We start from the raw sequence: 13,636 nt of genomic DNA on the forward strand, positions 1-13,636 counted from the left end.
GACACTATATATATATATATATATATATATATATTAAATTGATGACACCATTACAAAACACGAAACGGAAGATTCTTCCGTTCCTAATTACCGTCCGACCAAGAAAAGCTAATCACATCTCTCTCTCTCTCTCTTTTTTTTGTTCTTCATTTTTAAGAGATGAGAACTTTCTCTTCCCATCGCCATTGATCTCTGTTTTCTAAAATCTTTCTGAATCTAAAACTTTTTATTTCGGAGGAAAGGGTATTCAGATTCTCAGGCCGGTTCTTAAGATGGGGGAGAACGCGGCGGAGAGAAGATCTGGTTGTGGTTTATTGAGCGTAATGTTCGGTAGACGTAACTTGTGGTCCAAGAAACCTACTCCAACCGATAACGGTAGCCAGAAAAGCACATCTACGGCTGCGACCGCCACCAGCAACATTCAGTTCACTAAATCTCCCGGTTCCGACCTAAAGAAGCCTCACCATGACGTCAAGGTTTCCGTAGAGACGATCCAGAACAACAAGATCCAGAATCAGAATCAAAATCAGAATCAGAGATCGGTCGTTCCATCAAAACCCTCTTCTAACCAATACCCTAATAACCATCAACTAGGGACTTACGAGAACCAACGGAGTAGTTACAACAACAATAGTAGTAGCGTTGATCCATACCGAGGAGGACAGAGGAAAGTGCCGAGAGAAGCCATCGTTTATCTGGTGAGCTTGAAAGCATGATCACCGATCATCAGAAGTCAAGAGGAGCCAACGGTTTGGTTCGTGCATCATCTAGCAATGTGATGTTATACGGCAACCTTGGGAATCTGAACCAGTCAGGACCAGCGACGACCCTAGGTTACGGTAATGTTAATTCTGGTGGAGGATACGGTGCCACGAGGACGAACGTGGCTGCTCCCGCAACGGTGACAACAAAGAGCCAAGATCAATCAGGATCTTTGTGTAGAGCAATCTCAACAAGAATGGATCCAGAGACGTTGAAGATAATGGGGAATGAAGATTACAAGAACGGGAACTTCGCTGAGGCGTTAGCTTTGTATGATGCAGCCATTGCGATTGATCCTAACAAAGCTGCGTACCGTAGCAACAAGAGCGCGGCTTTGACTGCACTTGGGAGGATTCTCGACGCGGTTTTTGAATGCAGAGAAGCTATCAGAATCGAGCCTCATTACCATAGGGCACATCATCGGTTGGGTAACTTGTACCTCAGGTAATCTAAAACCCTCAACAAATCAAAACATTTTTAAAAATAAAATAAAACGTTTTGAAATATCTCTCAATTTTTAATAGGTTAGGAGAAGTGGAGAAATCGATGTATCATTTCAAGCATTCGGGTCCAGAGGCTGATCCAGAAGACATTGTAAAGGCGAAAGCTGTTCAGACACATCTTAACAAGTGCACAGAAGCTAAGAGGCTACGAGATTGGAATGGTCTGATCACAGAGACAACAAACACAATCTCTTCAGGAGCTGATGCAGCTCCACAGGTATATTCATTGCAAGCAGAAGCATTGCTGAAGACGCATAGACATCAAGAAGCCGATGATGCTTTGTCCAAATGTCCGGTTTTCGATGTGGAAACCAGCACTAGGTACTACGGACCGGTCGGTTATGCAGGTTTCTTGGTTGTCCGTGCTCAGGTTCACTTGGCTTCTGGCAGGTTTGTTTTATTCTTGGTTTATTATATATTAGGATTACATAATAGTCTGAAATTTGAATATTCTTGTTTCAACCTGGTATTGAATATTTGAGTGTAATATACTGGTTTCATATCACAAATGTAGTTCTAAATCTATATTTTCATTTCACAATTTATGTGTTAATCCATGTAGAGTATCGTATGTAGCGGTGTTTTTATAATCCTTTTTTTGGTTTTATTGTTTCTGACTAATATGCATGTCTTTAGTTTGAAAACTCTAGTTTTTAATATTTGACTTGCATCAGATTCGACGAAGCTGTGGAGGCGATCCAACGCGCCGGCCAGCTGGATGGGAATAACCGTGAGGTGGCCATGGTTTCACGGAGAGCTCAAGCGGTGACTGAAGCTCGGTTCAGAGGAAATGAGTTGTTTAAAGCTGGACGGTTCGAAGAGGCGTGTGCTGCTTATGGTGAGGGACTAGACCATGATCCACGAAACTCTGTTTTGCTCTGTAATCGTGCAGCTTGTCGTTCGAAGTTAGGTCAGTTCGAGAAATCTGTTGACGACTGCACGGCAGCAATCTCTGTCCGGCCAGGCTACCGTAAAGCTCGCCTCAGAAGAGTTGATTGTAACACTAAGGTAAAAAAAAACAATGGAGTTCATTTCAAAAGAATAATAAAATATTTTATTTTATTGTCATTTTAAATTTGTTTTTGTGGTGGTGCAGATGCGAAAGTGGGAGTTAGTGGCGGCAGACTATGAGATATTGGAAAAAGACACTCCTGAGGATGAGGAAGTGATCAGAGGGTTATCAGAGGCACAACAACAACTCATGAAACGTCGTGGCCAAGACTCTTGAGAGTAATTTCTGTGGGTAAAATATGGAACGAGAGAAAAAAGCACTTCCGGAAAATTTCATGTTTGATTTTGTTTTTGAGCCGGCAAGTGACACCTACATGACAATCTTGTGATTCTTTAAACTTTTAAAATTTTCCTTTTTTTGGGTGATCAAATGTTGTATAGAAAATGAGATTGTGGTGATGATGTATTTAGCTTTTAAAGACACAACTTGTCCATGGTATATCAAAAACTTACATTCTCGAGTCATTATCTATCCAAAACAAATTATGTAGCTGTAGACTTAGGGGTGCTAATGAAGATCAGCAATGATGAAGCATCATGACATTGTCATAGAAGAGAGATATTATAATTCTAACAACACTATGTTAGATGTTTCTGTTTTGTTTAATGCGTCCCAGTTCGAACCTGCAGATATAAAAACCACAATGATCTACAAGCCACGACCAGTTCATTTGTGAAAACTGAAAAGTCAAAATCGCTTTTCATGACGTGAGCTGAACGCGTTCTATGGCGTAATGCTTTAACATTTTGTAATCCCTCAGATGTCAAGCATTGTAAATTTGTAATACAATAACGCCTTTGCTTTCATTTTCTTTCAGAACAGAAATACACACACACACACACACACACACGAAATCTCAATCACACTAGAATATATATGATCACATCATCTTTCATTGACCTCCCTCCCCCCAAATGTGTATATATGATAGAGAAATACAGTCACAGCTTCACATCGTGGGAACAACGACTCGCAGATTCTTGACAAAGTCCGAACACTGATTCCTAATTGCCAACAGCTCATACAGCGAAACATCACAGTCAACCACTACTCCATTGTGAGCTTCTCATACTCTCCTGAGAACAACTTTTAAAAGGATATGCGTTCCAGTATTGGGTTCGGTTCGGATGTATCAGAATTTTAGATTTTCAAGATTAAAGATTTAAGTTACATTCAATTTTATTTATAAATTTTCGTTTGGATTCGGATATCAATTTAAATCATGTAAAAAATAAAAATCTAAATATACCTTAAAATTTTCAAAATCCAAAATAAAAATAATATACACATGTAAATTTTAATAATGTTTAGAAAGTTAGCTAGGTTGGCTTTTGATAACTAAACTTTATCTGCTTGCTGGTGGTGCGTTTGAGGACCAGACCCAAGAGAAGTCGAGCTGTATGTGGAAGAGATAAATGACGCTGATGCAGTTAGGTCATGAGGATTATACTGAGTTCATAGTGTCAAAGATCAAGTCTTTGACGTCGGTTGATGCTGAGTTGTTGCCAAGGGATATACAAAAGACGTTCAGAAATGGAAGTTTTAGCATATTGATTCAGGACGTGACCGGGGTTTTATGTGATACTAGAAGTATTCTTTATGGTTGAAAATGTGAGGAAAACTATATGGATCGATGAGCATGTACTAGACAGTCTTACCACTTCAATGGTAGACGATGTGTTCTACGTGTTGCAGAGCTGTCCGAGGCTTCAAACATTAGTGCTGTCATCTGTGATTGCTGTATTAAGCAATACAGTTAGCTTGTTGGCCAATGATTACCATGAAGCGTTGCAACAGACGATTATAGAGCCAAATCTTGGTGCTAGGTTGTTGTTTGGGTGGTATCGGTGTGGAAAACACTGGAACTGAGATTGCAATTTCTTTGAACAATATGGATGCGAGCTGGGAGTACATTCTTAAACTAAAACACGAGATGCAGGAGCAGTGTACTGAGGTTAGTACACATACTTCTAATACTTGGTGATTTACTTACCTAGGAAACTTTTTTGCTAGAACTGATCTGTACCCGAATGCCAGTGCCTTGTTTGAAAGATAAAAAATATTGATACTTTATGTGGATATCCCGGTGATATAGCCAGCCATAGCTCGTTAGGACTAATGTATTATTCTCCCTTACCCAAGAGATCTCTTTTTTTATAGTTAACTAGATCTCTAATTGTTCTTCTTAAATCATACTTATTTTATGATGATAGTACAGTGTAAAATGTCAACTGGGGTGATAACCCATACCATAATTTGGGTTTTGTTATGGGCCTTACGTGCTTATTATCATCGTAGCAAAATTAATGAAATCAACTCCCATAATGTTGAGGTCTTTTTCTTTGTTTTCTCCTAGATTTGATTAAAAAAAGTATCAATAAATGTAGCATATGCCTTGTCAACGTATATGCTCCTTGTGATTTGAACTTACAGTATGCTCTTGAGCCTTAAGATATTATTTGATTGTCAACAGAAAACAGTAGTTTATTTTCTAAACGAGTTTCTTAATTCGAAACTCGGAGCATAAAATTTTATGTTACTATTATCATATATTCTCATATTCCAACTGAAACCAAGTTGCGTGTGTGAACCCACCAAATTAGACGGTTCAGATTAAATTATTCCAAGAGTTCCAATGCACATCACATTTGATTAATTATATTCGAATACTTCTTTTTAGTCTTTTTATTTGTAAGGAAAAACTACAAAGAGGTTATTTGTGAACCGTTGATGATTCCATCAAATCAGAATCTGATATCGTTTGAAGTATGCTGACACCCACTTGTAAATCATGCTTAATATGCCCTGACCTCAAACATAGTGGTTGAATACCTGTTATGATCTTGATTACGGGTTCTGCTTTGACTCTTGGTACGTGGGGTTTTCTTTTATTTAAGGATGGTTCGCCACTTAAAGGTAGAATACAAACGATTCTCAATTGAGCATGCACGTCATTACCAATTTGTGTGCGCAAAGAAGTGTTTTACTCTCATATTAACATTTTAATGCAAATAAATATTAGACGTCGGAATCTTGTGCAAAATCACAAACTACACATATTTAAAGTGTATGGAAACATCAAATGGCTCATCATTCATATTTTCACTAAGCGTAGTTCTATTAATCGGAGTTGAATATTAGTCATCATTTTGATTGTATAGGTAATCTTTTCCCAATTTTCTTGGAATATTCTGATTAAAATAATATATATGCATACTTTTCAAACACTTTTGCAAACCATGCTGATTTGGGCGTTGTGATGGTAGATATTTTCTCTTCAATTTTAATATTATCACCTTGGTAGGAGTTATCTTTCCGTTTTTTTAACAATAAACTCCGACTTTTCTTATGGAGCTTGGAAGCCGGGCATCTTGGCAGCCGGCGTAGCCTGGAGCTTCTACAACACCAATGGAGAAATTATTGTTAAATAATTTTATGATTTCGATTAATGAAATCTACCCCAAGACCATAATCTAGATTTAGTTTAATTCAACCCTAACACATTTCTAAAGAAGATAGAAACACTAACCTTGATCCATGCTTGGATGCAATTCCACCAATTGATCTTCTCCTCTTTAACCTTCTCCCTTTTGGTGATTTCCTTGATGGACAAGAAATCCCAAACCTTCCTTAATCTCTCCTTTTGATAAATATTATTGTTGTATTGTGTTTTAGAGAGACTCGTAAGAAAACGTATGTGCAACACATGATGTACGAGTCACTTTTATATTAATCAAAGGGTGTGTCTTAACCAACACACCTCTTCCACACAACACTTCGATATTAACCGTACAAGTGCATTATAATATATCATCATATATATTTGACCTTATGGTAATATATTCCATTATTATTACCTTTTACATATATGATCATGAGATTAAGGACATTTATAAATATAAGGTAAAGTAGGAGGGTTATCAATACACCCATATTCTAACTCTTTAATAGAAACCGATCCATCACAGTATCGCCTTTTATATTAGAATCTAAAACATTAATATGAACTTGAACTTTATATTAAACCAATAGATACATAGGTCACATAGAATATAAAATATTCTTACATTCTCCCACTTGACCTTTATATCGACTTAAGGGTTCAATAACTTTAATGTGCACTTTTATATCAAGTTCACTTGATCTTTATTAAAATTAAAACTGATCGAATCATGGCGGTTGTATGTCATTTAATCGGCATAGTCCCTTCCATGTACCACAAACCAATTCTAATTTTATATTATCCTTACATGAGAAAAGAACCTTTATTTCTCAAACCAACTATATGCTATCTACAAACCATAAGTGTATACACATACTTTAATGATAACATAATAAATAAATCAGAAACATAACTTTATGTGAATTCTCAGTGTCAAATACATAATGAGAATCTCATAACTAAAATAGCAAAGCCTTATCTATAATACCCATACGCTCTACATGGCCATTGAACGCCTTAGGTGGTAAACCTTTAGTTAGCGGATCCGCTACCATCATGTCCGTCCTTATGTGCTCGAATGACACTCTCTGTTTCTGAACTTCTTCTTTGACAGACAGGTACTTTAACTCGATGTGCCTAGCACCCTTCGAGTACTTGTCGTTCTTTGAAAAGAAGACAGCTGCAGAATTATCGCAGTAAATTCTCAGCGGCTTGGCTATAGTGTCGACAATCCGAAGCCCTGAAATAAAGTTCCGCAGCCATAGTGCATGAATTGTGGCCTCAAAGCATGCCACAAATTCAGCCTCCATAGTGGAAGTAGCAATGACAGACTGCTTTCCACTCTTCCATGATATTGCTCCCCCAGCTAATAGGAACAAGTAGCCAAACGTCGATTTTCTGCTATCAACGCATCCGGCATAGTCTGAATCTGAATATCCAATGACTTCCAGCTGATCAGATCTCCTATATGTAAGCATGTTCTCTTTGGTGCCTTGCAAGTACCTGAGAACCTTCTTTGCAGCTTTCCAGTGGTCCATTCCGGGATTACTTTGATATCGACCCAACATTCCAACAGCAAAGTTGATATCTGGTCGAGTACATGTTTGAACATAGTTCAAACTCCCAACCACCGATGCATAGGGAATTCTTTCCATTTCTTTACGCTCCAATTCATTTTTAGGACATTGCATTTTACTGAACTTGTCCCCTTTCTGAATTGGAGCTATTCCTGCAGAGCATTTCTCCATTTTATATCTCTTTAAGATCTTATTGATATATCCTTCCTGAGACAAACTTAACAGTCCTTGTGATCTATCTCGAAATATTTCTATCCCGATCACATAAGATGCCTCACCCATATCTTTCATTTCAAAGTTCTTAGAGAGATACTTCTTCACATCATGTAACATACCCATGTCATTTGCAGCAAGTAAAATATCATCAACATATAGGACTAAAATCACAAACTTACTCCCACTGATCTTAATGTAGATACATCGATCAACAATGATCTCTACAAAACCATATGAAGTGATGGTATCATTAAACTTTATATACCATTGTCGAGAAGCTTGTTTTAGTCCATATATTGACTTTCTCAGCTTACACACCAAATTTTCTTTTCCTGTGACCACGAATCCTTCTGGTTGGTCCATATATACTTCCTCCTCAAGATCTCCATTCAGAAAGCGGTTTTCACATCCATCTGGTGAAGCTCAAGATCATAATGAGCCACCAAAGCCAAAACAATTCTAAGAGAATCCTTCTTTGAAACCGGAGAGAAGGTCTCTTTATAGTCAATGCCATCTTTCTGGGTGAAACCTTTAGCAACAAGGCGAGACTTGCGTCTTTCAGGTTTACCTTTTGAGTCACGTTTAGTCTTATAGACCCATTTACAACCAATGGTTTTGAAACCATCAGGCAACTCTACTAAGTCCCATACATGATTATCATCCATAGATTTCATTTCTTCTTTTGAGGCATCAAACCACTCTTCAGAATTGTCACTTTCCATGGCCATTTTGAATGAGATCGGATCGTCATCGATGCTTAAGTCACATTCATTTTCAATAGTGTAAACCACGTAATCGTTTGAAATGGCGGATCTTCTTTCTCTTCCAGATCGCCTTAAAGGTATTTGTGGTTCACTATTCTCCTCTTGAATTATGACATGTTCATCAACAGTATTTTCAGCTAGTGGGATTGGCTCATCATTATGTTGTCCTATTGTTTCATTAGAGTCTGATGCAACAATAGGAACAACTACTTCAGGTGGAACTACAGGTGAAGGAACTTCAACCTGAACTTCATTAATGTCCACTTTTCGTGGTTCACCACTCCCACTAGTTTCACCATTTTCAATGAACCTAGCATTACCCGAATCAACTATTCTCGTACTATGGTTAGGACAATAAAATGTATACCCCTTTGATTTTTCAGGATAGCCAATGAAAAATCCACTGACAGTCCTAGAATCAAGTTTCTTTTCTTGTGGATTATATAGCCTTACTTCTGCTGGACAACCCCACACACGTAGATGTCTTAAACTAGGTTTCCTTCCCGTCCACAGCTCATAAGGAGTCTTAGGAACTGCCTTACTAGGAACCCGGTTCAGCACATACGTTGCAGTTCTTAATGCATATATCCACAAAGAAAGGGGTAATGAGCAATTACTCAACATGCTCCTAACCATCTCAATTAAGGTACGGTTCCGCCTCTCAGCTACACCATTCTGCTGAGGAGTACCAGGCATTGTGTATTGTGCACATATGCCCCTACTTTCAAGTAATTTTGCAAATGGACCAGGACATTGTCCACTTTCATCGAATTTTCCATAAAATTCACCACCTCTATCAGATCTCACTATTTTAACCTTTTTATCTAACTGCCTTTCCACCTCATCAATGAATATTTCTAGAACATTCACAGACTTAGACTTTTCATGCAGTAGATAGGTATATCCATACCGTGAGTAATCATCAATAAATGTGATGAAATATTTTTCGCCACTCCATGAAGGAGCATCAAAAGGGCCACATATATCGGTGTGTATTAACTCAAGAAGCTGAGTGCTTCTTGTGGCTGGTTTCTTTAAAGTATGTTTCGTCTGCTTTCCCTTAATGCAGTCTATGCATACATCTAAGTCACTGAAATCCAACTGAGGAAGAATTTCATTCTTTATTAACCTCTTAATTCTTTCTTTGGAAATATGACCTAGTCGTTGATGCCACAAGAAAGCAAAACTTTCATTAATTGCGCTACGCTTAATGCCTCGACTTTCAACATTAAATAGGGATTCAGAAAACTTTGCATCAAGGTTGAACTTATAAAGTGAATCAAATAAAATACCACTACCATAAAAGTAATCATTTCGGTACAATGTGAAAACACCATGTGCAACCTTAATACTAAAACCTAAATTGTCCAACCTACTAACAGAAACAAGATTTCTAGCACACTCAGGTACATAGAGACATCCTTCAAGATCCACATGACTTCCAGTGTCCAAGATCAATCTATACGTCCCAATTCCTTCTATTTGTGCCTTCATCCTGTTTCCCATGAACAAGTACTGTTCAGGTCCTCTTATGGGCTGGATCGAACTGAATCCCTGTTTAATATGAGACACATGAGTAGTAGCACCAGAATCTAACCACCAAGTATTATTAGGAACTTCAACAAGATTCATTTCATAGCAAACAAAGCTGTAATGTTTACCTTTCTTGTCGAACCAATCCTTCCTTTTAGGACAATCCTTCTTGAAGTGTCCTACTTGCTTACAAAAGAAACACTTCTTTTCCTTCTGGATTTGACTTTGAGGTCCTTTCACGAAGTTTTTAGCATTCCTTTTGCCTTTCCTACTTGATGTTCTTTTGCTGCCACTGGCACTTCCAAGACCTACGAGGTTAGCAACTTGATCTTTCATCTTCCTTAATCTCCCCTCCTCTTGAATTAGCATAGCCTTTAATTCCTTAAAGTTCCATTTATCCTTAATGGTGTTGTAATTCACCTGGAACTGGCTAAATTCAAGAGGTAGAGAGTTCATGATGAATTGGACCAAGAATTGCTCATGTACCTCCATTCCCAAGGTCGTTAACTTTGCTGCCAGATTAGACATGTGCGTCAAATGATCATGGATTGGCTGAGACCAGTCAAACTTCTTTGTAGTTAGCTCATTCATGAGACTTCCTACAATCGACTTGTCAGCCAATTCCGATTGTGAACACTCCTTAATTTTCTCTATGAATTCCCTTGCTTTCTCTGTCTTAGGCATTGATGGCTTAATACTTTCTGCCATCGTCAACCTCATAAGGTTCAAGCTCAGCCTGTTAGATCGCTCCCATCTCTCATAACGAGACTTTTCAGATTCGGAGCTATCTACTGTAATAGCTGAGGGTTCCTCATCAGTTAGTATGGCAGAGTCCAAAGCCATTACACCCAGTGTAAACTGGATTTGCTCGAACCACTCACCATAGTTGAGGCCATTAAACTTTACAACAGAGTTAGCAGATGCAAATACATTTGATGAAGCTGCAAGCATTCATACATGTTTACCCGTTAGTGCTTTGAGACTTTAATATATATTCAGACTAATAGAAACTTTTAACACTTATATTTTAAATAACCTTTGGGCAATATTTAAATATAAGTACTTTCATTGATGCTAATTATATATTATTTAATATTAATCAAATCAACACTAGTCAAATAAATATGTTATCTTTGGATATACATATTATTCACTATAGTAGAAAAATGATTAATTATTTTCTTATTATTAATTATATTCAATGATCCACCTTTGGGTGATCTCCTAGAATATAAATAATAATTTAATTGATCAATCAAACTTTTATGTCATTTAGCATCCTTGATCTTGATCAATTATAAACTTTATAATTATTTTTAATATCTATATGTCATATAACAAGGTCACTTTGGTGACTATCATATTATATACATATAAACTTATAATATCTAAGGAAAACTACTTAAATTGTGTTAATACTTCATAACACAATTATTTGATCATTAAAATGCTGCGGAAGTTTTTTTTTTTTGTTAACTATTTATTTTAATTTAATAAAATAACAACTTTATTAATTCAAATATGCATTTACTTTGATAAATGATTTCTGTTTATGCATACTAGACATAATTATTTAACAGTCATGCGTATGCTATCAAATGTTAATGAATAACAGAAAGCACTCTTTCATGCATGCAACACATTCATGCAACAACATGCATTAATCAATTAAACGGGCCAATATTTCCTTTCTAATTAGGTGAAAGTCTTACAGTCACAACCCGTAATAGTGACTCTTCACAATATTACGGTAATAACCGTCATAAGGAAACTTTCATGCATGTGCCTTTACGTTTGTTACCGTAAAACCCAGGTTTCATGTCGAACCTTTAAACAAACGACCATTATGCACACATGAAACATCGTGATTTTAATTGATTATTGCAAAATCCATTACGTGAATGACTACGTTCATTTCGTAACTTGATCAACAACAACCCGTTTAATTTAGTGGCTGACATATAAAACCCTTTATGGCATCGTAAGATTCCGTAATTATAATAATAAAACAATCGTTCATAGATTGATTGAGTGTGTTGTATCGTTACGTTCGTTTACGATGCCATATTCATATGCATGATCATCAACGCACACTTTAACAAATACCATACGTTTAAGTGCCGTACGCTTAATTACGATGGATTATACTAATCTCATGAACACTCTTTAAAACGGATGAAACCGTATATGTTCACAAGCACATGAGAACTAAACCCAGAATGTTCTTAACATTTTCAAATGCCTAGTGAGTGAATTAATTAAATCTAAGATGGCTCTGATACCACATGTTAAATAATTTTATGATTTCGATTAATGAAATCTACCCCAAGACCATAATCTAGATTTAGTTTAATTCAACCCTAACACATTTCTAAAGAAGATAGAAACACTAACCTTGATCCATGCTTGGATGCAATTCCACCAATTGATCTTCTCCTCTTTAACCTTCTCCCTTTTGGTGATTTCCTTGATGGACAAGAAATCCCAAACCTTCCTTAATCTCTCCTTTTGATAAATATTATTGTTGTATTGTGTTTTAGAGAGACTCGTAAGAAAACGTATGTGCAACACATGATGTACGAGTCACTTTTATATTAATCAAAGGGTGTGTCTTAACCAACACACCTCTTCCACACAACACTTCGATATTAACCGTACAAGTGCATTATAATATATCATCATATATATTTGACCTTATGGTAATATATTCCATTATTATTACCTTTTACATATATGATCATGAGATTAAGGACATTTATAAATATAAGGTAAAGTAGGAGGGTTATCAATACACCCATATTCTAACTCTTTAATAGAAACCGATCCATCACAGTATCGCCTTTTATATTAGAATCTAAAACATTAATATGAACTTGAACTTTATATTAAACCAATAGATACATAGGTCACATAGAATATAAAATATTCTTACAATTATCACATCTCACAGTAATTTGATCTCATATGTGAATTCGCCCCTTGTGGCAGAGGGGCTAGCGATGAGAGAGGCAATGGATCACGTCTTGTCTCTGGGGTTCTACCTGGTCATCTTTGAATCGGACTCCAAGCAATTGATATCAAACAATTACAGATGGAGCCTGTTTCTCAGAGATTCACGGAATTGCCTCCGATATCACTCTTCTATCAAACGCTTTCGAACTTGTTTTCTTTAGGTTTTGTAATCGCATCTCTGTTTCTTTAGAAGACGGTTTAGTTAAGCAGAGGCTTAGTTCTTTTGTACCAAACACCAGTTAACCGGTTTATAAAAAGCTCTTGGTTTGACAAAAAAACTCCGACTTTTCTTGATTTTAATATTAATTAACATTATAATCCAGAAGGCAGTTGATTAAAATGGTTTCTAAATTATTAAATTCAGCACTTATGTTGATCAAAAAAAAAAAAATTCAGCACTTATTAATATTAATAGGTGTTGAATTTAACTAAATATTAATAACTCTTTCTGTCTATTCTAACATAATTTCATTTGCATCTTCGTCGATTTGATGTGTTTAATGTTACTGCTGACATATTCAATTCAATAAGGTTCCTCAAAGATATGGAAGCTCAGACTTGAGAGACTAAAAGGCGCCTCGTCACGATAAGTCGATAACAAAAAGCATATTACTATAATTGTCTTTTTGGAGTATAGAGATAAAATGGAGAAGACAAACACAAATGACAATATATTGTTATAAAAGTAATTAAAAAATCTATATTTATTCATAACATAAAGGTTACTAATATAATAGATTACACTGTCATAGATAAATGGATAGATTACAAATCATAATCTCTTGTTTATGAGTCATCCACAATCTGGTTCATAA

The 13,636-nt window shown here is 36.4% G+C and overlaps 1 protein-coding gene and 1 long non-coding RNA gene across 2 annotated transcripts; one reads left to right on the forward strand and one right to left on the reverse strand.

Moving 5' to 3' along the window:
* Positions 1 to 246: 246 nt before the first annotated feature.
* On the forward strand, positions 247 to 2,741 carry LOC106347998 (inactive TPR repeat-containing thioredoxin TTL3). Its single transcript, XM_013787638.3, is given in 5 exon segments — positions 247 to 687; positions 690 to 1,206; positions 1,287 to 1,655; positions 1,940 to 2,273; positions 2,362 to 2,741. Coding segments are annotated over 5 exon segments (1,767 nt in total). The 5' UTR covers positions 247 to 272; the 3' UTR covers positions 2,494 to 2,741.
* A 2,501-nt stretch (positions 2,742 to 5,242) lies between these two features.
* On the reverse strand, positions 5,243 to 6,470 carry LOC125583552. Its single transcript, XR_007320563.1, has 2 exons — positions 5,807 to 6,470; positions 5,243 to 5,674 (listed from the first exon to the last, which is right to left on the reverse strand). It is a non-coding gene; the product is annotated as an uncharacterized LOC125583552 (long non-coding RNA).
* Positions 6,471 to 13,636: the final 7,166 nt, after the last annotated feature.

This window comes from Brassica napus, chromosome C3, assembly GCF_020379485.1.
Source record: "Brassica napus cultivar Da-Ae chromosome C3, Da-Ae, whole genome shotgun sequence".
NCBI classification, from domain to species: Eukaryota; Viridiplantae; Streptophyta; class Magnoliopsida; order Brassicales; family Brassicaceae; genus Brassica; species Brassica napus.